General features: G+C 47.0%; 1 protein-coding gene across 1 annotated transcript in view; it reads left to right on the top strand.

Annotated features, from left to right (window-relative positions):
• The first annotated feature begins 3,471 nt into the window (after positions 1 to 3,471).
• The window catches only part of colgalt1b (collagen beta(1-O)galactosyltransferase 1b), a 38,485-nt gene continuing 14,250 nt past the window's right edge, over positions 3,472 to 27,706 (top strand). Inside the window, exons 1-8 of the mRNA XM_068020915.1 lie at positions 3,472 to 3,577; positions 4,898 to 5,015; positions 8,316 to 8,450; positions 14,021 to 14,225; positions 17,031 to 17,150; positions 17,699 to 17,775; positions 18,276 to 18,382; positions 22,810 to 22,942. Of these exons, the coding sequence (XP_067877016.1) occupies positions 3,564 to 3,577; positions 4,898 to 5,015; positions 8,316 to 8,450; positions 14,021 to 14,225; positions 17,031 to 17,150; positions 17,699 to 17,775; positions 18,276 to 18,382; positions 22,810 to 22,942 (909 nt within the window). The 5' untranslated portion in view covers positions 3,472 to 3,563. The remainder of the gene's footprint in view (positions 3,578 to 4,897; positions 5,016 to 8,315; positions 8,451 to 14,020; positions 14,226 to 17,030; positions 17,151 to 17,698; positions 17,776 to 18,275; positions 18,383 to 22,809; positions 22,943 to 27,706) is intronic.

Genomic DNA, 27,706 nt, shown 5'->3' with positions numbered 1-27,706 from the left:
AAAGGAACCTGAAGTAAGATAAGAATTTTTTTCACGCAGCGAGTTGTTGCGATCTGGAATGCATTGTTTGAAAGGATGGTGGAAACATATTCAGTATTAACTTTCAAAAGAAATTTGGCTGAACACTTGTAAAGGAAAGAATTTGCAGGGCTGTGGGGAATGAGCAGGGAGCATGGGAGTAATTGGATAGCTCTTACAAAGAGCTAGCACAGGTATGAGTGTCACTCGACTTGCACACACGGTTAGCTGTTCAAGGAATTCAGTGAATTTGTAAAGCATGACCTATCAGCACTTTAGAAAAATAACTTTGATATAATAAATCCAAATTATTTTTTCACAATAGAGATGAGAAATAAAATAATGGAACAGAAATGGCAATTCATGAAAGCAACATTAGGGCCAATGTCAGGGATAAATGTGAGGTCCGAGCTATTAGAAAAGTGAAAATTACGGACCAGCTTCAGTTGGTGAAGGGATCGAAGTTGCATTTTAAGCATTTTCTATTTCAGGTCTCCCGAGGTTGCATTTTTTCTTCTCCCTTTTTCTATCATGCTCTCTTTTTTTTCTTCCTTTCTCTCGCTCTCTCATTTCCTCTCCTCTCGCTTTCCTCTCTCTCTCGCTCCCCTCTCCCTCTATTGCTCTCTCTCTCTCTCCTCTCTCTCCTTCTCTCGCTTCCCCCTCACCCTCTTGCCCACTCCCTCCCCCATGCCTTCCCCCTTCTCTTCCCCCCTTCTCTTCCCCCCTTCTCTTCCCCTCTCTCTTCCCCTCTCTCTTCCCCTCTCTCTTCCCCCTCTCTCATTCCCCCTCTCTCATTCCCCCTCTCTCTCTCGCCCCCCCCACTCTCTCTCGCCCCCCCTCTCTCTCTCGCCCCCCCCCTCTCTCTCTCGCCCCCCCTCTCTCTCTCCGCCCCCCCATCTCTCTCTCGCCCCCCCCCCTTTCTCTCTCTCTCTCGCCCCCCTCCCTCTCTCTCTCGCTTTCCCTCTGCTCAGGAAAAAAGGATTGTTGGAATGATTGGTAAGGAGTAGGAATAATTGACCTTTCGCCAAAACACTGGGCATTATTGCAAGTAACAGGTGCAGCATTGAGGGAGTTCGTGCACTGGAGAGATATGGTTCGCTGGGCTGAGTGGCTTTTTTTGTCATAGAGTTTATTTTAACATACAGGGAGCCTTATTCAAATAGTGCAAGCAGTCCGTGTCCCACTAGTGGGCCTTAGACAGAGGAGGCTCTTGTTTGGACTCTCCTATGATTGACTGCTGAACTCTGAAGCGCCTTAGGTCCTGGTTTTATGTTAAAGGTGATATACTTCCCAAAGCCGTGACCTCCACCCCCTCGAAGGACAAGGGCAGCAGGTCCTTGGTAGCGTCATCACCCCCGAGTACCACTCCAAGTCGCTCACCATCCGAACTTGGATCTAAATCGCCCAATCCTATACTGTCACTGAGTCCAAATCCTGTAACTCCCTACCTAAAGAATTGCACGAGCACCTTCATAATACGATTCAAGGCAGTTCCCCACCTCTTTCTTAAGGTCAACTGGGGATGAGAAATAAATGTTGGCCTTGTCAGCGGTGCCCATATCCAGAGGATGAATAAGAAATAATGCAGTTTGTACATTTGTGAAGCTTTGGTGGTGTTACCTTCCCTTTGAGTTTATGTTCACTCCTGTGCCTGTATCATAACAGTTGATTCAGGGACCCTCAGCTCCTGCTATGAGGGTCCACATGTTGCTGTCTGAGTGGGTCTTGTATCTGATTTTCATCGTCCTTCCTTGCTCGATGTGGTTAGATCCCACCTCTCGACTGAAGTCCGCACAAACTATCCAAGGACTCCATTTCCAAAAACAGAATTAACATTGTAATAAAAGCAAAATACTGCGGATGCTGGAAATCTGAAACAAAAACAAGAAATGCTGGATTCACTCAGCAGGTCTGGCAGCATCTGTGGAAAGAGAAGCAGAGTTAACGTTTCGGGTCAGTGACCCTTCTTCCGAACTGACAAATATTAGAAAAGTCACAGGTTATAAACAAGTGAGGTGGGGGTTGGGCAAGAGATAACAAAGGAGAAGGTGCAGATTGGACCAGGCCACATAGCTGACCAAAAGGTCACGGAGCAAAGGCAAACAATATGTTAATGGTGTGTTGAAAGACAAAGCATTAGTACAGATTAGGTGTGAATATACTGAATATTGAACATCAGCAAGTGCAAACCTGAAGAAAAACAACCTGAAAAAAACAGTGGGTAAGCAAACTGAACAAACTAAGATGAAATGAAATAAATGCAAAAAAAGATTGTAAAAAATGTAAAAAGGAATGCAAAAAAAAGGGAAGAAAAAATAACTAAAAATGAAAGTAAAGTGGGGGGCTGTCATGCTCTGAAATTATTGAACTCAATGTTCAATCCAGCAGGCTGTAGTGTGCCTAATCGCTAGATGAGATGCTGTTCCTCGAGCTTGCGTTGATGTTCACTGGAACACTGCAGCAATCCCAGGACAGAGATGTGAGCATGAGAGCAGGGGGGAGTGTTGAAATGGCAAGCAACCGGAAGCTCAGGGTCCTGCTTGCGGACTGAGCGGAGATGTTCCGCAAAGCGGTCACCCAGTCTGCGCTTGGTCTCCCCAATGTAGAGGAGACCACACTGTGAGCAGCGAATACAGTATACTACATTGAAAGAAGTACAAGTAGATCGCTGCTTCACCTGAAAGGAGTGTTTGGGGCCTGGGATAGTGAGGAGAGAGGAGGTAAATGGGCAGGTATTACACCTCCTGCGATTGCAAGGGAAGGTGCCCTGGGACGGGGACGAGGTGGTGGGGGTAATGGAGGAGTGGACCAGGGTGTCGCGGAGGGAACGATCCCTTCGGACTGCTGACAGGGGAAGGGAGGGGAAGATGCGACTGGTAGGGTAGAATTAACATTGTGTTGCTTGGTCGGAGAGCAGAAAGTACTCGACGGTGATGTGGTCATGGCGTTAAATCCTTTTCCGTCTTGGGTCAGTCGGTAGCGCTCATGTCTCTGAGTCAGAAGGTTGTGGATTCACGTCCCGCTCCATGTGCAATGACGCACTATCCAATCTGACATTCCCAGTGCAGTACTGAGGGAACGCTGCACTGTCGGAGGGGCCGTCTTTCAGTTGAGACGTGAAACCAAAGCCCTATCTGCCCTCTTAAGGTGGACGTAAGCGATCCCACAAGGCGACTTTCTGGTATCCTGGGGAACGTTGATCCTACAGCAAAACAAATTGTCTTGTCATTCATCTTATTGCACTTTGTAGGACATTGGTGTGCACAAATTGCCTGCTGTGTTTCCCTCGTTTAAAGGCCAAACCTTAACACTACCCCATTGGCTGTGATGTCCTTAGAATGTGAAAGGCACTATATAAATTCAAGAGGGTCAGTGTTCTGCTTTGGAGAAGACTGCTGTGTGCACAGTGATTGAGGTTAATTACATTGTGCTCTTTCCTTTTCTGTAGGGTAGCAACAGACCACAATGTGGATAACACCACGGCAGTGCTGAGGGAGTGGCTGGTGAACGTACAGGGACTCTACCATTCTGTCGAGTGGAGACCCATGGATGAGCCAAAGTGAGTCCAGCTGCTGGCTACAGCCCAGGACGTCATTAACCCTTCAGTTTCGGGCACTTTCTTTTTCACAGGCAGCCATTCACTCTTGTCATTCTCAGTGGAATAGCAGACATTGATTGAGTGACCTTTCCCAACGCAGAAATACAACTGCTGACCAGTTTGGCCCTGATATTTCTCGTCCACAGAGTCAGATTGAGATTATCAGTTGCTTCGATAATTTGAGTAGCAACTGCGAGAAGAGCTTTCCCCCTCACTCGATCAGAAAGCAGGTACTACTCTGCACGTTTACACAGTGCCAAGCAGTCCCCATTCGCCATAGCGGTTACTGTTCAGTGACACCATTTTAATATTATACTTGCTATTAGCAGCAGTAGGTCACCGTATTCAGTGGTCTTAGTGAATCCGTCAGGGTTGCTCTGTCTGCACGTGGCACTTGATGATCTCAATGGGTCTCTTGCGTGCCAGACAATTGATGCAGCAGCTGGCCGTGTGCACTGCTATGTTGATGAGTAAGGGGCGGGGGTGCAGAGAAGTTTTCAGTGAAATACTGATCTTGTTGGGGCATTTTTCCACATGAAAGGAGTAATAGAAAGGCTGTCGTTGGTGAAGCTCCTCTCATATGGTCTTCACCGGGGATGAGTGTGTGTGGAGCCCCAGTTGCAGTTATGCAGAGATGAGCTCATGGCATTTCGTGATATGGTACAAGTTACGGTTCTGGGTAGGCCGGTGTCTTTGTGCTTGAGTGTTTTTTTTATTCATGGGCGACGCTGGCAGGGCTGCACTTGCTGCCCACCTCTAGTGCCAATCTCTTATTGAGCCTCTGCAGTCCTTGTTGCTCCTGCGATGGTGTCAGGTCAGAAATTCCAGTGCATTGGTCCAGAGCGACGATGAAGGAACAGCGATACATGTCCACGTCAGGATGGTGTGTGTCTTGGAGGCGATGGTGTTCCCATGATATTGCTGCTGATGTCCTCCTTAATGGTAGAATCGGGCTACAACGCATAGAGAGGGGTGGAAATGGAGAAGGTGGGTGACAGAATGGCAACGGGTGGGATGGTTTAATATTAAGGCAACCCCTTCAGGGATAACTGCCTAATATTTAGGACTGACTGACGGCCTGTTGCAGTTTGTTCAGAGAGGTTGACTACTGGACGCCACTAGAAGAATGTGGGGTTGGGGGGTGGGGGGGGGGGGGGTAATGATTGGAAGTATCGGTGGTGGCCACAATGGGAGGGACTGATGGGCTCCTTGACTTGGTGTAATGTGGGTGTTGTGCTGGATACTAACGTCCTGTATGTTCTTTGCAATGTTGGGTTCCAGATCCTATTTCGATGAAATGGGGCCGAAGCATTGGTCTGATTCTCGGTATGAACACGTGATGAAGTTAAGACAAGCAGCGCTGAACTCAGCCAGGGATCGATGGGCTGATTATGTTTTGGTAAGGACAGCAACATTTGAATGGAGATTGTCTCAGGGAGAGGCCCGGATTCTTGCACATCAAAAAGCATGTAATTAGCAATAAAGATTACTTTGGTGTTTATTGCAATGATGCTAGGATTGTTCATTAGACAACTCATTAAGTGGTGGTCTGTGGTTGGTTTGAGCACCATGCAGTTTGTTCTGGACCCTGACCCGCAGTGTCAGCCGTGGCCCAGTGGGTAGCGCTCTCACCTCTGAGTCAGAAGGTCGAGGGTTTGAGTCCTGCTCCAGAGCATGTAATCTCGGCTGACGCTCTGAGGAGTACTTGAGGGAGTGCTGCACTGTCAGAGGTGCCGACTTTTGGAAAAGATATTGAACCAAAGCCCCATCTGCCCTCGCAGGATCCCGTGACACTATTTGAAGAAGAGCAGGGGAGTCCTCCCCAGTTGTGTGGCCAATATTTATTCCTTAATCAATGTCCATAAATCTGATCATTTCTCACCCTGCTATTTCTGGGAGCTTGCTGTGCACGTTACAACGGTGACTACACTTCAGAAGTACTTAATTGGCGGTAAAACACTTTGGGACATCCTGAGGTTGTGAAAGGTGCTATAGAGATGCAAATTCTTTCTTTACAACAGACGCAGACAGGAATTGAGGAAAGCCCCCAGTCGTGGAGAGTTTTGGGAACCGTGGATCCAAAACTCCATTTTGCTCTAAAGCATGGTACACTTACACATGGTACATTTACACACGGTACACTTACACACGGTACACTTACACACGGTACGCTTACACACTACACACACACTGTACACTTACACACTGTACACTTACACACTGTACACTTACACACGGTACACTTACACACGGTACGCTTACACATGGTACACTTACACACGGTACACTTACACACGGTACACTTACACATGGTACACTTACACACTGCACACTTACACTTGGTACACTTACACTTGGTACACTTACACTTGGTACACTTACACATGGTACACTTACACACGGTACATTTACACACGGTACACTTACACACTGTACACTTACACATGGTACACTTACACATGGTACACTTACACACTGCACACTTACACATGTTACACTTACACATGGTACATTTACACATGGTACACTTACACACTGTACACTTACACACTGTACACTTACACACTGTACACTTACACTTGGTACACTTACACATGGTACATTTACACATGGTACACTTACACACTGCACACTTACACACGGTACACTTACACACGGTACACTTACACATGGTACACTTACACATGGTACACTTACACATGGTACACTTACACACGGTACACTTACACACGGTACACTTACACTTGGTACACTTACACATGGTACACTTACACTTGGTACACTTACACATGGTACACTTACACACTGTACACTTACACACTGTACACTTACACACTGTACACTTACACATGGTACACTTACACATGGTACATTTACACACGGTACACTTACACACTGCACACTTACACATGGTAAACTTACACACGGTACACTTACACTTGGTACACTTACACTTGGTACACTTACACTTGGTACACTTACACATGGTACACTTACACATGGTACATTTACACATGGTACACTTACACTTGGTACACTTACACATGGTACACTTACACACTGTACACTTACACACGGTACACTTACACACGGTACACTTACACACTGCACACTTACACAGGGTACACTTACACACTGTACACTTACACACTGTACACTTACACACTGTACACTTACACTTGGTACACTTACACTTGGTACACTTACACTTGGTACACTTACACACGGTACACTTACACACGGTACACTTACACACGGTACACTTACACACGGTACACTTACACTTGGTACACTTACACACGGTACACTTACACACGGTACACTTACACACGGTACACTTACACACTGCACACTTACACACGGTACACTTACACACGGTACACTTACACACGGTACACTTACACTTGGTACACTTACACACGGTACACTTACACACTGTACATTTACACACTGTACACTTACACACGGTACACTTACACACTGTACACTTACACACGGTACACTTACACACGGTACACTTACACATGGTACACTTACACACGGTACACTTACACACTGTACACTTACACACGGTACACTTACACACGGTACACTTACACACGGTACACTTACACACTGTACACTTACACACTGTACACTTACACATGGTACACTTACACACTGTACACTTACACACTGTACACTGACACATGGTACACTTACACACTGTACACTTACACACGGTACACTTACACACGGTACACTTACACATGTCTTTTGGCTTTTAAGTGAATGTGTGACTTCCATATTAACAGTCCTGCTGATTTTGTTGGGCAGTGTTGCTTTAAAGTTGGGTGGGTGTGGGTGAAGGAGTGGAAGAGTTGGGTTAGAACGGTCGTACATGGACGGTGGCTGGAGAGACGTGATCAGGACAGGCCAGCTGATGCCCAGAATTTGTCCGGTCTGAGGCCGGGAATTGCATCCGAGCTGCTCCCACTTCGGCGCCACAACTTTCATGCTTAAAGAAGGTTTCTCCCACACCTCTGGGAGTAGCTGCGAGGAAATTGCCAGTCTGGAACTGAGTGCACCCCTCTATCTTACAATACTACAGCTCTAAGAGAACTAACTGAGTTGATAGGATAGATAGAAAGAAATCCTTCAGATGGGAGGGTCCAGAACAAAAGGGAATAACCTTGACATTGGAGCTCGGCTGGTCAGGGATGATGTCTGGAGGCACTGCTTCACACTCAGTTAGTGGCAATCTGCAACTCTCCCCGAAAAAGCTGGTGAGGCTGGGGTGTTTGGAGGGGGGGGGCTCAATTGGAAATGTCAAAACTGAGATTAATAGATTTTTGTTAGGCAACGATATTAATGGTTATGGAATGAAAGCAGGCAAATGGAGTTAAGATACCAATGATCTATGTGAATGATGGAACAGGCTTGAGGGGATGAATGGCCTACCCCTGTTCCGATGTTCCCAATAACCCCCTATTGCTGCAGCTTTTATAGAACTGAAGCCATTTCTGCTTTTCACAGATAGACCTCTTTTAGTTAACGGGCACTGTCTCCACTCCCGTCATGTATGACTGAGGAGCTTTCAGATAAGTGTGTAAGTGCCCAGAGCCCTCCTTGTCTCAGCACGGTGTGTGTTTGGCACAGTCCGTAGTTGGCACCCTGGTTCCTGTAACTACTCTGCTCCAATGTTGTTACTTCTTTTCAGTTTGTAGATGCAGACAACTTCTTGACCAACCCGGACACCCTCACGCTTCTTATAGCGGAGAATAAAACAGTTATTGCCCCAATGTTGGACTCACGTTCAGCCTATTCAAATTTCTGGTGTGGAATGACCTCTGAGGTATGTCTCGAGCAATTTATTTTAGGAATCAACTTTTTCAACTTACATTTTTTTTCAATTTTCTGAACTGATGATCCTGAATAACCTCAAACTCTCATTGTGTTTACTATGCTCCCAGCCTCTTGTGAGCCCTCTTCCTTTCCTCCTCCATTGGTGCCAAATCCTTCATCTGCCTTGTCCGGATTCTCTGGAGCGCACTCTCTAAACTTACCCCACCTCTCCACTTCTTGCTCCGCCTTTTAAATTCAAGCCCGTCTTTTCGACCAAGTATTTGGCCACGTTTCTCAATCCTTCCCTGCCTCAGTTTTATCCTATTATCCCTTTTCGTCGAATCATGGAATGGTCACAACACTGAAGGAGGCCATTCGGCCCATTGTATCTGTTCCCATTCTCTGCAAGAGCAACTCACCGAGTCCCATTCCCCTGCTTTTATCCTGTATCACTGCAAATTTTTCCTCTTCAGATAATTATCCAATTCTCTTTTGAGGCCCTCGATTGAATCTGCTCCACCACACTGTCGGGCAGTGCATTCCAGATCCTAACCACTGCATAAAAAAAGTTCCTGCTCATGTCACCATTGTTTCTTTTACCAATCACCATGAATCTGCTTCCTTCAGCTAATGGGAACAGTTTCTCTTTATCTATTCTGTCCAGACCCCTCCTGATTTTAAACACCTCTATTAAATCTCCTCTTAATCTTCTCCAAGGAGAACAGCCCCAGCCTCTCCAATCTATCTGTGAAACTGAAGTTCCTCATCCCTGGAACCGTTTTTGTGAGTTTTTTCTGCACCCTGTCTAATGCCTTTACACCCTTCCTAAAGTCTGGTGCCCAGAATTGGACACAATACTCCAGTTGAGGCCAAACCAGTGTTTTATACAGATTTATCATAACTTCCTTGAATTTGTACTCTATGCCCTGTTTGTAAAGCTCAGGATCCCTTATGCTTTATTAATGTCTTTCTCAACCCACCCTGCCACCTTCAATGATTTGTGCACATATACCTTCAGGTTTCTGTGCTGTCACTCTTTTAGAATTGTACCCTTTGTTTTAGAGTGCTTCTCTTCGTTCTTCTTACCAGAATGAATCACTACACAATTCTCTGCATTAAATTTCACCTGCCGCTTATCCGCCCATTTCACCAGCCTGTCTGTGTCCTCTTGAAGTTCATAACTATCTTCACAATATTTCCAAGTTTTCTGTCATCCGCAAATTTTGAAATTGTACCCTGAGCATCTCAAGTCTAGCTCCTACCAGCTGTCCTGGGGAGGCCTTGTCACAGGAGCCCTTGGAGCAGGCTTTCTTCTACCCATTCAAGAACGCTCTGACACACGTTCACACGGCCTGCATCCCCGGGCTCGCCAGCTGGACATGCTGGCCATGTGTGTGTATTAGTCCCTGTCCGTGTAGTGGAGCCTGGTCTCCAGTCATTTCGGCCATCCCTGCCATTGGTCAAAGCCCTTGCTTCGCTCGGACTGTGTGGTAGTCGGTGTGCAACAGCCACCCCACGTTAAAAAAACCCGCACACAGACATCTTCCACCCCCTTAAAATGAACTTCGGGACCTGGAATATCAGGATTGGACTATTCAGTCATCTAAGGACCCACAACCATAGAGTGGAAGAAAGTCATCCTCGTTCTCGAGGGACTGCCTAAGAAGAAGAAAATTAATATATATCAAGGAAAGCAGTGGTCCTAACACTGACCCTTGGGGAGCCCCACTATCTACCGTCCTGCAGTCCGATAAACAACTGTTCACAACTACTCTCTCTTTTCTATCGCTCAGCCAATTTCATATCCATGCTATCCCTTTTATTCCATGGGCTCTAACTTTGCTGACAAGCCTGTTATCAAATGCCTTTTGAAAGTCCATGTACACCACATCAACCGCATTACCCTCATCAGCCCTCCGTTACCTCATCAAAAACTCAAGTGAGATAGTTAAACACGATTTGCCCTGAACAAATCTTGACTTTCCATAATTAATCCACATTTGCCCAAGTGACTGTTAATGTTGTTCCGAATTAACATTTCTGAAAGCTTTCTTCCCACTGAGTCTAAACTGACTGGCCTGTAGTTGCTGGGCTTGTCCTTTTTTGAACAAGGGTGGAACATTTGCAGTTCTCCAGTCCTCTGGGACCACCCTTGTATCTAAGAAGGATTGAAACATTATGGCCAGTGCCTGCACAATTTCCACCCTTACTTCCCTCAGTATCCTTGGATGTATCTCATCTAGTCCTGGTGACTTATCAACCTCAAGTACAGTCAGCGTATCTAGTACCAAGAATAATACAGCACAGAAGGAGGCCATTCAGTCCATCATGCCTGTGCTGGCTCTTTGAAAGACTTATCCAATTAGTCCCAAACCCTTATTCTGTTGCCATGGCCCTACAAATATTTCTCCTTAAAAGGATTTATCCAATTCCCTTTTGAAAGTTACTATTGAATCTGCTTTCAGACAGTGCATGCCAGATCATCATAATTTGCTGTGTAAAAATATTTATAAAAATATAATATTGGTTACTGACCCTCCTGCCAGTGGAAATATTTTCTTCCTATTTACTCCTGTTAAACTTCCTTTTAACTATATTTTTCCCCTCTCTTTCCCTCTTCTACTCCCCCTACAAGCCTTTTCTGCAAATGTCTTCTGCATTATGAATACGTTGTTTTATGCAGCTAATTTGTTTGATGATGAACTGATTGATGGGCTTGGAGCCATGTGATGTTTTATGACTGTTTGCTCCCACTTCCCAGTTGAGGTGCCTCAGGACGCTGTCAGTTTGTGGTGCTGCACTTTGCGCCTGGTGCGCGCCCAGTTTCAGTGTGTCATTGTGGGAAATCTGCGACCGGTTTCCAGTGACGGCGGGCGTGCTGCCAGCCACTGGCTCGGGCCCCCGCTGCAGACAGCACAGATCAGCTGACCCTTGAATTGGCAGGGGTGGAGATGTATATAGTTCACACCTCCTGCACTGCCGGGTCTATTTTGGCTGGCAATGGGATGAGCCTGTGCAATGTAGCCGGGCTTCTATCACCGCGCGCCAACCCTGTACCAGCCTGGTATCACTGTTCTCCAACCCTGTACTAGCCTGGTATCACCATTCTCCAACCCTGTACTAGCCTGGTATCACCATTCTCCAACCCTGTACCAGCCTGGTATCACCATTCTCCAACCCTGTACTAGCCTGGTATCACCATTCTCCAACCCTGTACTAGCCTGGTATCACCATTCTCCAACCCTGTATCAACCTGGTATCACCATTCTCCAACCCTGTACTAGCCTGGTATCACCATTCTCCAACCCTGTATCAACCTGGTATCACCATTCTCCAACCCTGTACTAGCCTGGTATCACCATTCTCCAACCCTGTATCAACCTGGTATCACCATTCTCCAACCCTGTACTAGCCTGGCATCACCACACTCCAACCCTGTAACGACCTGGTATCACCACACTCCAACCCTGTATCAACCTGGTATCACCATTCTCCAACCCTGTATCAACCTGGTATCACCATTCTCCAACCCTGTACTAGCCTGGCATCACCACACTCCAACCCTGTAACGACCTGGTATCACCACACTCCAACCCTGTATCAACCTGGTATCACCATTCTCCAACCCCGTACCGGCCTGGCATCGCCACACTTCAACCCTGTAACGACCTGGTATCACCACACTCCAACCCTGTATCAACCTGGTATCACCATTCTCCAACCCTGTACCAGCCTGGTATCACCACACTCCAACCCTGTATCAACCTGGTATCACCATTCTCCAACCCTGTATCAACCTGGTATCACCATTCTCCAACCCTGTACCAGCCTGGTATCACCACACTCCAACCCTGTATCAACCTGGTATCACCATTCTCCAACCCTGTACCGGCCTGGCATCACCACACTTCAACCCTGTATCAACCTGGTATCACCATTCTCCAACCCTGTATCAACCTGGTATCACCATTCTCCAACCCTGTACTAGCCTGGCATCACCACACTCCAACCCTGTAACGACCTGGTATCACCACACTCCAACCCTGTAACGACCTGGTATCACCATTCTCCAACCCTGTACTAGCCTGGTATCACCATTCTCCAACCCTGTACTAGCCTGGTATCACCATTCTCCAACCCTGTACTAGCCTGGCATCACCACACTCCAACCCTGTAACGACCTGGTATCACCACACTCCAACCCTGTAACGACCTGGTATCACCATTCTCCAACCCTGTACTAGCCTGGTATCACCATTCTCCAACCCTGTACTAGCCTGGCATCACCACACTCCAACCCTGTAACGACCTGGTATCACCATTCTCCAACCCCGTACCGGCCTGGCATCACCACACTTCAACCCTGTATCAACCTGGTATCACCATTCTCCAACCCTGTACTAGCCTGGCATCACCACACTCCAACCCTGTAACGACCTGGTATCACCACACTCCAACCCTGTAACGACCTGGTATCACCATTCTCCAACCCTGTACTAGCCTGGTATCACCATTCTCCAACCCTGTACTAGCCTGGTATCACCATTCTCCAACCCTGTACTAGCCTGGTATCACCATTCTCCAACCCTGTACCAGCCTGGTATCACCATTCTCCAACCCTGTACTAGCCTGGTATCACCATTCTCCAACCCTGTACTAGCCTGGTATCACCATTCTCCAACCCTGTATCAACCTGGTATCACCATTCTCCAACCCTGTACTAGCCTGGTATCACCATTCTCCAACCCTGTATCAACCTGGTATCACCATTCTCCAACCCTGTACTAGCCTGGCATCACCACACTCCAACCCTGTAACGACCTGGTATCACCACACTCCAACCCTGTATCAACCTGGTATCACCATTCTCCAACCCTGTATCAACCTGGTATCACCATTCTCCAACCCTGTACTAGCCTGGCATCACCACACTCCAACCCTGTAACGACCTGGTATCACCACACTCCAACCCTGTACCAGCCTGGTATCACCACACTCCAACCCTGTACCAGCCTGGTATCACCACACTCCAACCCTGTACCAGCTTGGTGTCACCACACTCCAACCCTGTACCAGCCTGGCGTCACCACACTCCAACCCTGTACCAGCCTGGCGTCACCACACTCCAACCCTGTACCAGCCTGGCGTCACCACACTCCAACCCTGTACCAGCCTGGCGTCACCACACTCCAACCCTGTACCAGCCTGGTATCACCACACTCCAACCCTGTATCAACCTGGTATCACCATTCTCCAACCCTGTACCAGCCTGGTATCACCACACTCCAACCCTGTACCAGCCTGGTATCACCAAACTCCAACCCTGTACCAGTCTGGTATCACCATTCTTCAACCCTCTAGATACCTGCTGTCACCGCGCTCTAACCCTATAGCAGCCTGACAGTATAACCCTGAACCAGGCTTTAATATTGTACTTAAAGCTCCTACTGGCAGTGCCCAGCTGTAGGTTGCCTGCCACAGGTCTGAGCCCCTTGACTAGAGTTGGCATCTGCCGTGTTTTTGCGTTGATATTTGCAGTCGTGTTTTACTGTGGATTTACTGTGCTGCTTTGCTCGGAAGGGTTATTACAGGCGGACCCCAGCCTACGTCCCCTTACGGAAACGGGACCGACAAGGCTGCTTCCCAGTGGTCATGGTCCACTCCACCATGCTGATCGACCTCCGCAAAGAGGCCTCCAAGCAACTGGCATTTTACCCTCCACATCCAGACTACACCTGGTCTTTCGACGACATCATTGTCTTTGCGTTTTCATGCCGACAAGCAGGTGAGTTGAAGGATTCAGCTCGCTGTGAGTAGACTGAGTGTGGGGAGCTGTGAAGGGGCTTCGCTGCACACAACATCCAAACCTGGGCCAACTTTGTGGTCTAACTCTGCCCACGTACCTTAATACTCTTCCCCAGTAAAAATTAACTAATTTGAGTTTTGAACTTTTTAATTGATCATCCCAGCCTCAACAGCATTTTGGGGAAGAGAGTTTCCTGATTTCCACTGCCCTTTGTCTGAAGAAGTGCTTTCTGACACCACCCCTGAACTGTTTATCTCTAATTTTAAGGTTATGCTTCTTGTCCCAGAAGCACCCCCCCCCCCCCCCCCCTCCGGGGGCAATAGTTTCTCTCTCTCTACCCTATCAAACCCTTAAATTGTTTTCAGTGTCTCAATGCGATCACCCCTTAATCTTCTATACTCTTTGGAAAACAAGCCTTTATATTTCTTTGAATAAAGATGACTGTTGCTTCCAACCTCACTAGACGTCCAAGGGTTAAACATCAGAGAGACACTTTTGGAGAGAATGCTCATTGCTTGTGATTTGTGAGCATGTGTCTGTGCTCCTTTAAGAATCCTGACCAGCTGTATTCACATTGCATTGAAGCAGGGAGTGACTATGGGGCGATGGCTGAGAATGAGTGGAATATCAGTAAGATGATAGGGGATATGGAGGGCTCGTGACCATTGTAGCAGATATGGCCATGGTGGGAAGAGGTCAGTAGGTAATCCGCTTGTAGTTATAGCCAGATGCTGCCCATCTATATGTATGTGGTCTGAAGCTAGGTGTGCTGTCACCCTTCAATATTGCTCATGACAGATCGCAACTAAACTTATAGAACCTTGGTGTACCACCAGCACCATAAGGAAGCCAAGTTATTAACCAAAGTCACCGGAAACAGAGTGACCTGGTCACAGGAGTCTGGTACGAGGCACCACATGGCATAGATCATCTCAGCACCAAGCTAACTTTCCTCCTATCTTTTACGCGGGGTGACGACCAGGTGCAGTGACACATGTAGGGTCTGCGTTTATTGGCTGGACCTGTGTTCACGTTTCTTCTTTGTAAACCTTGTGCAATGATCCCCAAACCCCTCTGCTGTTCCCAGAAGGAAGTCCCGAGTCAGCCGAGAGGTTGAATGGCAGAACAGGCTCGTGGGTGGTGGGGCAGTAAATAGCCTACTTCTGTTCCTTTGTTCGTAAGAGGTGGTTATTGTCTGATACTGATGCGGGTGGAATCTCCATCGGGATGCCCCGTTCTCCCTTTCTAACTTTGGCGGGAACGCCGGGGAGAAAGTGGGAACAGCTGCTCTCCCACCTAAGTTGCCAAGGAAATTCCAGGTGATGATGCTGGAGGAAAGCTAGGTGGTACACCACGGTTAGGGCAACATCCCATCATGTCAGGGGCCTGGATTTGAACCTGTCTGCCCGGTCGTATGGAAAATTCCCCCTGACACTGTTTTCCCATGTGAAATGATTTTAGCAGTTGCCTGGATGGGTGCTGCTCCAACATCACTCAAGAAGCTCGACACCATCCAGGACAAAGCAGCCCGCTTGATTGGCACCCCATCCACAAACATTCACTCCCTCCACCACCGACGCACAGTGGCAGCATGTGTACCATCTACAAGATGCACTGAAGCAACGCACCAAGACTCTTTAGACAGCACCTTCCAAACCCGCGACCTCTACCAACTAGAAGGACAAGGGCAACAGGTGCATGGGAACACCACCACCTGCAAGTTCCCCTCCAAGCCACACACCATCCTGACTTGGAACTATATCACCATTCCTTCACTGTCGCTGGGTCAAAATCCTGGAGCTCCTTCGTAACTGCATTACGGATGTACCTACACCACATGGACTGTAGCAGTTCAAGAAGGCAGCTCACCACCACCTTCTCAAGGGCAGTTAGGGATGGGCAAAAAATGCTGGCCTGGCCAGCGAAGCTCACATCCCATGAATGAATTTTTTTAAAAGTCTCAGCCTTGCGGCTACACAGAACAAAAGGAAATCCCTCCCCTTATTATTGCAATAGTTACGACTGAATTAGCAATCTCACTTGGCTTGTCTGCAGTAGGAACTACCACCCCGATATTGGGGTTCAGGTTGTTGTTGAGGCAGAGTCGAGGAAGCTTTCTCTCCAAGATTCTTCTGGGATTGGTTTATTTAGCCACCATTGTTGTCCTTTACTCAGTGGGTAGCACTTTCGTCTCTGAGTCAAAAGACCATGCGTTCAAGTCCCACTCTGGAGAGACCACAGAATCCAGGCTGTGCCGAGGGAGTGCTGTACTGTTGGAGGTGCCATCCTTCCAATGAGATGTTAAACCTGAGGCTCCGTCCGCCCTCTCAGGTGGACATAATAAACCCCACAGTTTCTGAAAAGAGCAGGGGGAGTTCTTCCGGGGTGTCCTGAACAATATTTATCCCTCAGCTAATATCACTGAAAGAAGCAGACAGTCATTATCCCATTGTTCTTTGTGGGACCTGGTTATGTGCAAATTGGCCACTGTGTGTCCTATATTACAACAGTGATTACACTTTGAAAGTACGTTATTGGCTGTGAAGCACTTTGGAGCATCCTGAGGTCATGAAAGGCACTATATAAATGCAAATTATTGTTTTATCACACGTACATCATGTTTCACCAACATGACAATATACACTGAACGTCCACTGCGCAAATCTTGTACTGCACATGTGCATGCACCTTAATTCGTACCTGTGGATCTTGTATTGGCACTAGAAGTGTAATTTAAAGTGTGAATGTAGCTGCAATGATCCAAGTGCTTTGCTTCTATTTCAGGGGTCCAGATGTATATCTGTAATAAAGAACACTATGGGTTCCTGCAGGTGCCACTGAAGTCAACCAGCACCATGCAGGATGAGGTGGAGAGCTTCATTCACGTCCATTTGGAGGTTATGGGTAAGTGGTACAAAGCAGCGCGAGTCAGCTGTTTGGACTCAATGCCCTTGGCCACGGTGACTGACTCGAACGTTCCTAGCGACAGGTCAGATCAGGCTAAGTTTATGTTGTGGTTGTGTCAGGTGTGTGAGACCGAGGGCAAGTTTATACATTGTTGTCCGCCCACTAATACCAATAGAACTGGTTGTGGGTGGGTTTGGGGGTTCATGGGGAGAGGAAGAGACCTTTTGTTTTTTGTTGTTGTCATCTGGTATGACCTGCCTGAAAAGATAATGGAAGGAGACTCGACAGTAACTTCCAAGCAGGAATTGGATACATTCTTGAAAAAGAAAATGTTGCTGGGCTATGAAGAAGAAGTGGGGTGGGGTGGGGAGTGGGACTAATTGGAATAGCTCTTTCAAAGAGCCAGCATAGGCTCGATGGGCTGAATGGCCTCCTCCTGTGCTCTGTGGTTTGATGAATAGATAGCTGTAGCAGCGCTTGTGTGCACTCAGTGTGGGATATCCAGGGGTAATGCTCTATATTGTGATGCTCTCTCTGTGTTTTAGTGAACTACCCTCCCATGGAGCCATCCAAGCACTTGTCTGTGGCACCAAAGTACCCGGATAAGATGGGCTTCGATGAGGTAAGATGTTATCTTAATTTGCTCTTGGGATGCGGGCGTTGCTAACAAGGCTGCCATTTGTTGACCATCCCTAGTTGCCCTGAGAAGGTTGTGATGGTCTTTCTCCTTGAACTGCTGTGATCCTTGTGGTGGAAGGTGTGTCGGTAGAAGTTTCAGAATTTTGACCCTGTGACGATGAACAAACAGCGATGTATGTCCCAAGTCAGGATGGTGGGCAATTCGGAGGAAATGGTCTTCCCACAATGTTACCACTCTCGTCCTTTTCTTGCTGGTAGAGCTTTCAGAGCAGCTTCTAATTGGAACACCTTCCATTCCTGGACCGCTGTCTTTTTTTGGCCGAGGATCCACTTTCTACTATGCAGACTGAATTGATGAACAGCCTACCAGCTGACCAGTGTCAGTGAGGTGACTTGTGCATCCTGTCTTATTGGGAGCTACTTCTCCCCTTTTAACAGCTCCTCCATTCAATTTTGAAACGTTTCTTGCTTTTTATCTTCTAGATTTTTCTGATTAACTTGAAGCGTCGCCCAGACAGGCGAATGCGAATGCTTCGTTCTCTGTACGAGCAGGAGATTGCGTGTAAAGTGGTTGATGCAGTCGATGGAAGGTAACCATTTTATAAGCAATAATTGACACAATGCATGTGGTAGGGTTACACAGATACGCTGCTAATATTCAACACTTAGAATTTGGAGTCCTGTGACCAACTCTGGTCTCCATACTTCAAAAAGATATCGAGGCACTGGAGAAGGTGCAAAAAAGATTTACAAAGACAATAGTAGAACTGAGAGGTTATAATAATGAGGAAAGACTGAACGATTGGGTCTCATTTCTCTAGAAAAGGGAATGCTGAGGGGGGAGACCTGATAGAGAACTTTAAGGTCATGAAAGGGTAGTGAAAATGTTTCCAAAACTAGGGGCCATAAATAGATGCATTTCAAAAAAAGCAAGATAAATAACGAGAGAGAAAAGAATAGAATGAGATTCTGATAGGGTTAAATAACAAGGAGGTTCGGGTAGTGCCATCAACTAGTTGGGCTGAATGGCCTGTTATAAATTCTATCAATGTTCAGGATTTCTGGATTGTCCTGAAGGGTTGGATTGATGCCTGCTATGGGTAGGATTCCTCCCTCGGCTAACAAATGGGTGACCCCTTATTTATAAACAGTGACCCCTAGTTCTCTATTCTCCCACAAGAGGAAACATCCTTTCCACATCCACCCTGTCAAGACCCCTCAGGATCTTATATGTTTCAATCAAGTCGCCTCTTACTCTTCTAAATTCCAGCAGATACAAGCCTAGCCTGTCCAATTATTCCTCGTAAGACAGCCCGCCCAGTCCAGTTATTAGTCGAGTAAACCTTCTCTGTACTGCCTCCAATGCATTTACATCCTTCCTTAAGTAAGGAGACCAATACTGTACACAGTACTCCAGATGTGGTCTCATCAATGCCCTGTATAACTGAATCATAACCTCCCTACTTTTGTATTCAGTTGCCCTCGCAATAAATGATAACATTCTATAAGATTTCTTAATTACATTCTGTACCTGCATACTAACCTTCTGAGATACATGCACTAGGACACCCAGATCCCTCTGCATCTCAGAACTCTGCAGTCTTTCACCATTTAGATAATATGCTTTTTTATTCTTCCTGCCAAAGTGGACAGTTTCCCACTTTCTCACATTATACTCCATTTGCCAGATCTTTGCCCACTCACCTAACCTATCTATATCCCTTTGTAGCCCCTTTATGTCCTCTTCACAAGTTACTTTCCTACCTATCTTTATGTCATCAGCAAATTTAGCAACCATACCTTCAGTCATTTTATATAAATTGTAAAATGTTGAGGCCGCAGCACAGATCTCTGTGGCACACCACTCGTTACATCTTGCCAACTAGAAAATGACCTATTTATGCCTACTCTCTGTTTCCTGTTAGTCAGATAATCTTCTAACCATGCCAATATGTTACCCCCTACACAATGAGCTTTTATTTTCTGCAATAACCTTTGATATGGCACCTTATCAAATGTCATCTGGAAATCTAAGTAAATACATCACCTGGTTCCCCTTTATCCACAGCACATGTAACTCCCTCAAAAAACTCCAATAAATTCGTTAACCATGATTTCCCTTTCACAAAATCATGTTGACTCTGCCTGTTTACCTTGAATTTTTCTAAATGCCCTGCTATAAAGTCTTTAATAATAATTTCTAACATTTTCCCTAAGACAGATATTAAGCTAACTGGCCTATAGTTTCCTGCTTTCTGTCTCCCTCCCTTTTTGAATAAAGGAGTTACATTTGCTATTTTCCAATCTAATAGAACCTTCTCCGAATCTTGGGAATTTTGGACCGTCTCACTATCCACTTCTTTTAACACCCTAGGATGAAATCCATCAGGACCCGGGGACTTGTCAGCCCGCAGCTCCAACAATTTGTTCAGTACCACTTCCCTGGTGATTGTAATTTTCTTGAATTCCTCCTTCCCTTCCATTTCCTGACTTACAGCTAACACTGGGATGTTACTTGTATCCTCAATTGTGAAGAACGATGCAAAATATCTGTTCAATTCATCTGCCATCTCCTTATTGTCCATTATTAATTCTCAAGACTCATTTTCTATGGGACCAACACTCACTTTGTTAACTCTTTGTTAGCTTGGATAGAAAATTGGCTTCTGGTCAGAAGACAGAGTTGTGGGAAATGGTTGTTTTTCAGGCTGGAGGATGGTAGACAATGGTGTTCCCCAGGGTCAGTGCTGCTTTTTGTAATATCTATAAATGACTTGGATATTGGAATAGAGTGTAAAATTTCAAAATATACCGATGATACCAAACTTGAAGGTGTGACTGACAGTGAGGATGATACCAATTGACTGCAACAGGATATAGACAGGCTAGCAGAACGGGCAGAGAAGTGACAGATGGAATTTATTACTGACAAGTGTGAGGTGATGCATTTTGGCAGAAGGGATAGGGGAGGCAATATAGAGTAAATAGCACTGTTCTAAAGACTGTACAGGAACAGAGAGATGTGGGGATCCAGGTGCACAGATCCTTGAAGGTGGCAGGACACATTGAGAGAGTGGTCAGCAAAGCATATGGGATCTTGAGCTTCATAAATAGAGGCATTGAGTACAAAAGCAGGGAATTTATGCTGAGCTTTATAAAGCTCTGGTTAGGTCCCAACTAGAGTATTGTATCCATTTCTGGCCACCACACTTTTGGAAGGGTGTGAGGGTCCTTGAGAGGGTGCAGAGGGGATTTACCAGAATGGTTCCAGCTACAAGGTCAGATTGGAGTAGCTGGGGTTGTTCTCATTGGAGCAAAGGAGATTGATAGAGGTGTACAAGATTATGGCAGGCTTAGAAAAGGTAGACAAAGAAAATCTGTTCCCCTTAGGTCATGGTACAAGGACTAGGGGATACAGATTTAAGGTTTTGGGCAAGAGATGCAGGGGGGGGATGTGAGGAAGAAGGTTTTTTACGCAGCGATTGGTCATGACCTGGAACACTCTGCCTATGAGGGTTTTGGAAACAGAGACGATGAATGATTTCAAAAGGACACTTGAGGAAAGCAAACTTGCAGGGCTACAGGGATAGAGCCAGGGAATGGGACTGACTGGATTGCTGTACAGAGTGCCAGCATGGACCCGATGGGCCGAATGGGCTCCTGTTCTGTAATGACTCTATGACTATAATTTCCTAAGAATCAGTTGCTGTTTATCAGTCTAAACCTTTACGGACTTTGTGTGTGGGGTCCTATCGATGCAACCATGGGGAAGGGTGGGAAAGGGAGGGGGGCAATCAGTCTGGGTAATTGGGGATTGTTACGACCAGGTTGGAAGGGGTCTAAGGGCTCCCTCTCAGCCTTTGCCTGGTCTAACCATAACAGGGTTTAATTTTAAAAACACCATGTTTTAGCTCCCCCTCAGTAAATCCTTGTTCACCTCTTTCCGATTGTAAGGCAAAGAAATCAAATCCGACAGGTAATTTAAACAAGAAAGATAGAAGTTTATTAATCTTAAACTCTAATTCGGGTAACAGCTACGAATACGTGACGCAACCAGGCTAGCATGCATACGCGATAAACACACATGCAGATAGAGACAGAAAAAGTAGAAGGAATAAAGGGGAACAGTTTGAGGCAATATCTGGTAGTTACAGTCCTTTGAGACTGATGTTGAGTCTTTGGTTGCCGGTAAGTCTTGCTGTTCGTTGGGGCCCAGTGCACGCTTTAACTTGTTTCGATGGAGGAGTCTTTTCTCTCTTGAGGTTTATGTGTCTTCAGTGGGTCTGGAGGCTTGTGAGAAAGCAACAGAGAGCCAGCCAGCAATGAGGCTGTCTTGTTCCAGGTTAAGTTACACTCTCTGCAGTCTGTGTCTTCAAACTGTCCTGTGTCTAATTCAAAAAGCCTGGACCAGTCGGTTAGTCATGTGACCAGCTGGTTTAACCACTTCTGCATTTGTGGATTCTATCATCTCAGCAGACCCTGGAATGCGAACTTCCTTACACCTTCAGTGTCTGGTGATCAAAATCCATTTGGGTTAATTGGACCAGGGAATAGTTCTTTGTCTCTCCAAGCACTGTCTCTTAGTATGCAAATGTCCTTCCAGCCAAGTGTCTGGTGCCCGCTTGTAAAACAAGTCATTTCTTCACTCCATCAACAGTTTAAAATTAATGTTCATATGATGAAATTAATATGCCTCATTCTTGGCAGGTGGGGGTCTTCATGACAGGGTTGGCTTTGTGAAAATGGGATGGGCTTGACGTAACCTAATCTTCTTGTAATCCTGAAAAGTGTTCTCTTCTTGGGTGCTTGCTGATTGTTCATTTTTGATCTCCCTATATGGGATATGGGGATAGTGTGAAAAGTTGGAGTTGAGGTAGAAGATCAGCCATGATCACATTGAATGGTGGAGGAGGCTTGAGGGGCTGAATGATCTACTCTTGCTGCTATTTCATATATTCTTACTTGGTGTTTGTCTCCTGAAATGGACTAATACTTGGCCTATCAATATTCCCAACAGGGCTTTCAACAGCAGCCAGATAAAGGCACTTGGCATCACGATGTTGGCGGATTATCAAGACCCATACTCGGGGCGGCCCTTGACCAAGGGGGAAATGGGCTGTTTTCTCAGTCACTATAACGTCTGGAAGGAGGTAAGGAGCCTCAGTGTTAGGCGAGGGCCTGTGGGAGTTTGGTATATAACAGTAACTGGGGAGTCGTACTAAGACTTAATCCCAAGTAGCGAAGTGCACGTCAGTGGTTGTGATCCAGTGAGTGAGGGAGCATCAACATCATGAACTGCTGTCATTCCAGGGCTGGGGATTAGTGATGACATATTGACTGAAGTTCTTTGATAATCTGCTCAGTATCTACTATGAAGTGGCAACTCTTTTTAATGTATAAACATAAATTGTCGGGACTTAATTTTCCACAGGGGCATCTCCCAATCCTCTTTTGTAACTTGAGCTGAAAATCCACATAAACCCCGAAGAAAAGTCTTAAATGGGTGGGTGCAGTGGGCTGATGAACCTTTACAAATCACTGGTTAGGTCTCAGCTGGAGTTTGGGGCCTTGGAGAGGTGCAGAGGAGATTTATCAGAATGGTACCAGGGATGAGGGACTTCAGTAATATGACTAGACTGGAGAATCTGGGATTGTTCCCCTTAGAGCAGAGAAAGTTAAGGTACCCTGGGGTATGGGACCCGTGGGAACAGCAACTCCCTGGGGCACAGGCTTCTTTCTAACGTATGGGTCCCATGGGCGCTGACTCGCTCTGAGGTATGGGTCCCAGGGGCACGACACCTCTCCCTGGGGTGTGGCATCGCTGTCCCTGGGGAATGGGTCCCATGGGGGTGACAACACTCCCTGGGGTACAGGCACCCACTCTCACTGGGGTATGAGTCCCATAGACGTGACAATTCTCCCTGGGCCATGAGCACTCATTCCCCCAGGACATGGGTCCCACTGGCTCAACAACTCTCCCTGAGGCATGGATGCCTATATTCCCCGGGGTATGGAGCTCAGGGGACCTGGCCTGGGACCACAGTGGAGAACCCCTTACAGTCGGGGCATCTCCTAACTTTGCTGTGTTTTCACAGAATTGTTACAGTGCAGATGGAGGCCATTCAGCCCATCGTGTCCGCACTGGCTCTCTGAAAGAGCAATTCACTCGGTTCCATTCCCCCACCTTCCCTCCATAACCCTGCACAATCTTCCTTTTCAGATAACAGTCTAATTCCCTTTTGAATGCTTCAGTTGAACCTGCCTCCACCACACTCACAGGTAGCGCATTCCAGACCTTAACCACTCGCTGAGTGAAAAAGTTTTTCCTCATGTCACTTCTGCTTCTCTTACAAAATAGTTTAAATCTGTACCCTCTTGGTCTTGATCCTTTCACGAGTGGGAACAGTTTCTCTCTTTCTACTCTGTCCAGACCCCTCATGATTGTGAATACCTCTATCAAATCACCTCTCAGCCTTCTCTTCTCCAAGGAAAACAGTCCTAAGTTCTCCAATCTGTCTTCATAACTGAAATTTCTCATCCCTGGAACCATTCTCATTAATATTTTCTGTACTGTTTCCAATGCCCTCACGTCTTTCCTCAAAGGCGGTGCCCAGAATTGGACACAGTACTCAAGCTGAGGCCGAACTAGTGTCTTATACAAGTTCAACAGAACTTCCTTGCTCTTGTACTCTATGCCCCTATTAATAAAGCCCAGGATACTCTCTGCTTTATTAACCACTCTCTCAACCTGTTCCATCTTCAATGATTTTTTGCACATATGCACCTAGGTCCCTCTGCGCCTGCACTGCGCCCTTTATTCTATATAATCTATGGAGTAGGCGGTGGCGTAGTGGTATTATTACTGGACTAGTAACCCAGAGACCCAGGGAATTTCTCTAGGGACATGGGTTCAGATCCCACCACGGCAGAAGGTGGAATTTGAATTTAATTAATAATAAATCTGGAATTAAAAGCTAGTCTAATGATGGCCATGAAACCATTGTCGATTGTTGTAAAAACCCATCTGGTTCACTAATGTTCTTTAGAGAAGGAAATCTGCTGTCCTTACCTGGTCTGGCCTACATGTGACTCCAGACCCACAGCAATGTGGTTAACTCTTACATGCCCTCTGAAATGGCCTAGCAAGCCACTCTGTTGTACCTAACCGCTACAAAGTCTATAAAAAGGAATGAAACCACCGGCATCGTCCTAGGCACCGGAAACGGCAACGGCAAACCCAGCCCTGTCGACCCTGCAAAGTCCTCCTTACTAACATCTGGGGGCTTGTGCCAAAGTTCAGAGAGCTGTCCCACAGACTAGTCAAGCAACAGCCTGACATAGTCATACTCACGGAATCATACCTTACAGACAATGTCCCAGACACTGCCATCACCATCCCCGGGTATGTCCTGTCCCACTGGCAGGACAGACCCAGCAGAGGTGGTGGCACAGCGGTATACAGTAGGGAGGGAGTTGCCCTGGGAGTCCTCAACATCGACTCCGGACCTCATGAAGTCTCATGGCATCAGGTTAAACATGGGCAAGGTAACCTCCTACTGATTACCACCTACCGCCCTCCCTCAGCTGAAGACTCAGTACTCCTCCAGGTTGAACACCACTTGGAGGAAGCACTGAGGGTGGCAAGGGCACAAAATGTACTCTGGGTGGGGGACTTCAATGTCCATCACCAAGAGTGGCTTGGTAGCACCACTACTGACCGAGCTGGCCGAGTCCTAAAGGACATAGCTGCTAGACTGGGTCTGCGGCAGGTGGTGGGGGAACTAACATGAGGGAAAAACATACTTGACCTCGTCCTCACCAATCTGCCTGCCGCAGATGCAGCTGTCCATGACAGTATTGGTAGGAGGGACCACCGCACAGTCCTTGTGGAGAGGAAGTCCTGCCTTCACATTGAGGATACCCTTCATCGTGTTGTGTGGCACTATCGCTATCGAACAGATCTGGCAATGCAAAACTGGGCATCCATGAGGCGCTGTGGGCCATCAGCAGCAGCAGAATTGTACTCAACCACAATCTGCAACCTCATGGCCCAGCATATCCCCCACTCTACCATTACCATCAAGCCAGGAGACCAACCCTGGTTCAATGAAGAGTGCAGGGGGGCATGCCAGGAGCAGCACCAGGCATACCTCAAAATGAGGTGTCAACCTGGTGAAGCTACAACATAGGACTATTTGCGTGCCAAACTGCGTACGCAGCATGCGATAGACAGAGCTAAGCGATCCCATAACCAACAGATCAGATCTAAGCTCTGCAGTCCTGCCACATCCAGCCGTGAATGGTGGTGGACAATTAAACCACTAACTGGAGGAGGTGGCTCCACAAAGATCCTGATTCTTAATGATGGGGGAGCCCAGCACATCAGTGCAAAAGATAAGGCTGAAGCATTTGCAACAATCTTCAGCCAGAAGTGCCGAGTTGATGATCCATCTCGGCCTCCTCCTGAAGTCCCCAGCATCACAGATGCCAGACTTCAGCCAATCCGATTCACTCCACGTGATATCAAGAAACGACTGAAGGCACTGGATACTGCAAAGGCTATGGGCCCTGACAATATTCCGGCAATAGCACTGAAGACCAGAGCTGGGTACGCCCCCAAACCAAGCTGTTCCAGTACAACTACACCATTGGCATCTACCCAACAATGTGGAAAATTGCCCAGGTATGTCCTGTACACAAAAAGCAGGACAAGTCCAACCCGGCCAATTACCGCCCCATCAGCCAATTACCGCCCCATCAGCCTACTGTCAATCATCAGTAAAGTGATGGGAGGTGTCATCAACAGTGCCATCAAGCGGCACTTGCTTAGCAATAACCTGCTCAGTGACGCTCAGTTTGGGTTCCGCCAGGGCCACCCAGCTCCTGACCTCATTACAGCCTTGGTTCAAACATGGACAAAAGAGCTGAACTCAAGAGTTGAGGTGAGAGTGACTGCCCTTGACATTTGACCGAGTATGGCATCAAGGAGCCCTAGCAAAACTGAGGTCAATGGGAATCAGGGGGAAAACCTCCACTGGCTGGAGTCATACCTAGCACAAAGGAAGATGGTTGTGGTTGTTGGAGTTCAATCAGCTGAGCTCCAGGACATCACTGCAGGAGTTCCTCAGAGTAGTGTCCTAGGCCCAACCATCTTCAGCTACTTCATCAATGACCTTCCTTCAATCATAAGGTCAGAAGTGGGGATTTTCGCTGATGATTGCACAATGTTCAGCACCATTCATGACTCCTGAGATACTGAAGCAGTCCGTGTAGAAATGCAGCAAGACCTGGACAATATCCAGGCTTGGGCTGATAAGTGGCAAGTAACATTCGCGCCACACAAGTGCTAGGCAATGACCATCTCCAACAAGAGAGAATCTAACCCTCTCCCCTTGAAATTCACTAGCATTACCATCGCTGAATCCCCCTCTATCAAAATCCTAGGGGCTACCATTGACCAGAAACTGAACAGGAGTAGCCATATAAATACCGTGGCTACAAAAGAAGGTCAGAGGCTAGGAATTCTGAGGCGAGTAACTCACCTCCTGACTCCCCAAAGCCTGTCCACAAGGCACAAGTCAGGAGTGTGATGGAATACTCTCCACTTGCCTGAATGGGTGCAGCTCCAACAACACTCAAGAAGCTCGACACCATCCAGGACAAAGCAGCCTGCTTGATTGGCACCCCATCCACAAACATTCACTCCCTCCACCACCAACACACAGTGGCAGCAGTGTGTACCATCTACAAGATGCACTGCAGCAATGCACCAAGACTTTTTGGACAGCACCTTTCAAACCCGCGACCTCTACCACCTAGAAGGACAAGGGCAGCAAATGCATGGGAACACCACCACCTGCAAGTTCCCGTCCAAGTCACACACCATCCTGACTTGGAACTATATTGCTGTTCCT

Source organism: Heterodontus francisci, chromosome 43 (assembly GCF_036365525.1).
Source record: "Heterodontus francisci isolate sHetFra1 chromosome 43, sHetFra1.hap1, whole genome shotgun sequence".
Lineage (NCBI taxonomy): Eukaryota > Metazoa > Chordata > Chondrichthyes > Heterodontiformes > Heterodontidae > Heterodontus > Heterodontus francisci.
The sequence above is the reverse complement of the archived record's forward strand: the minus strand, read 5'-3'. Positions and strand labels throughout refer to the sequence as shown.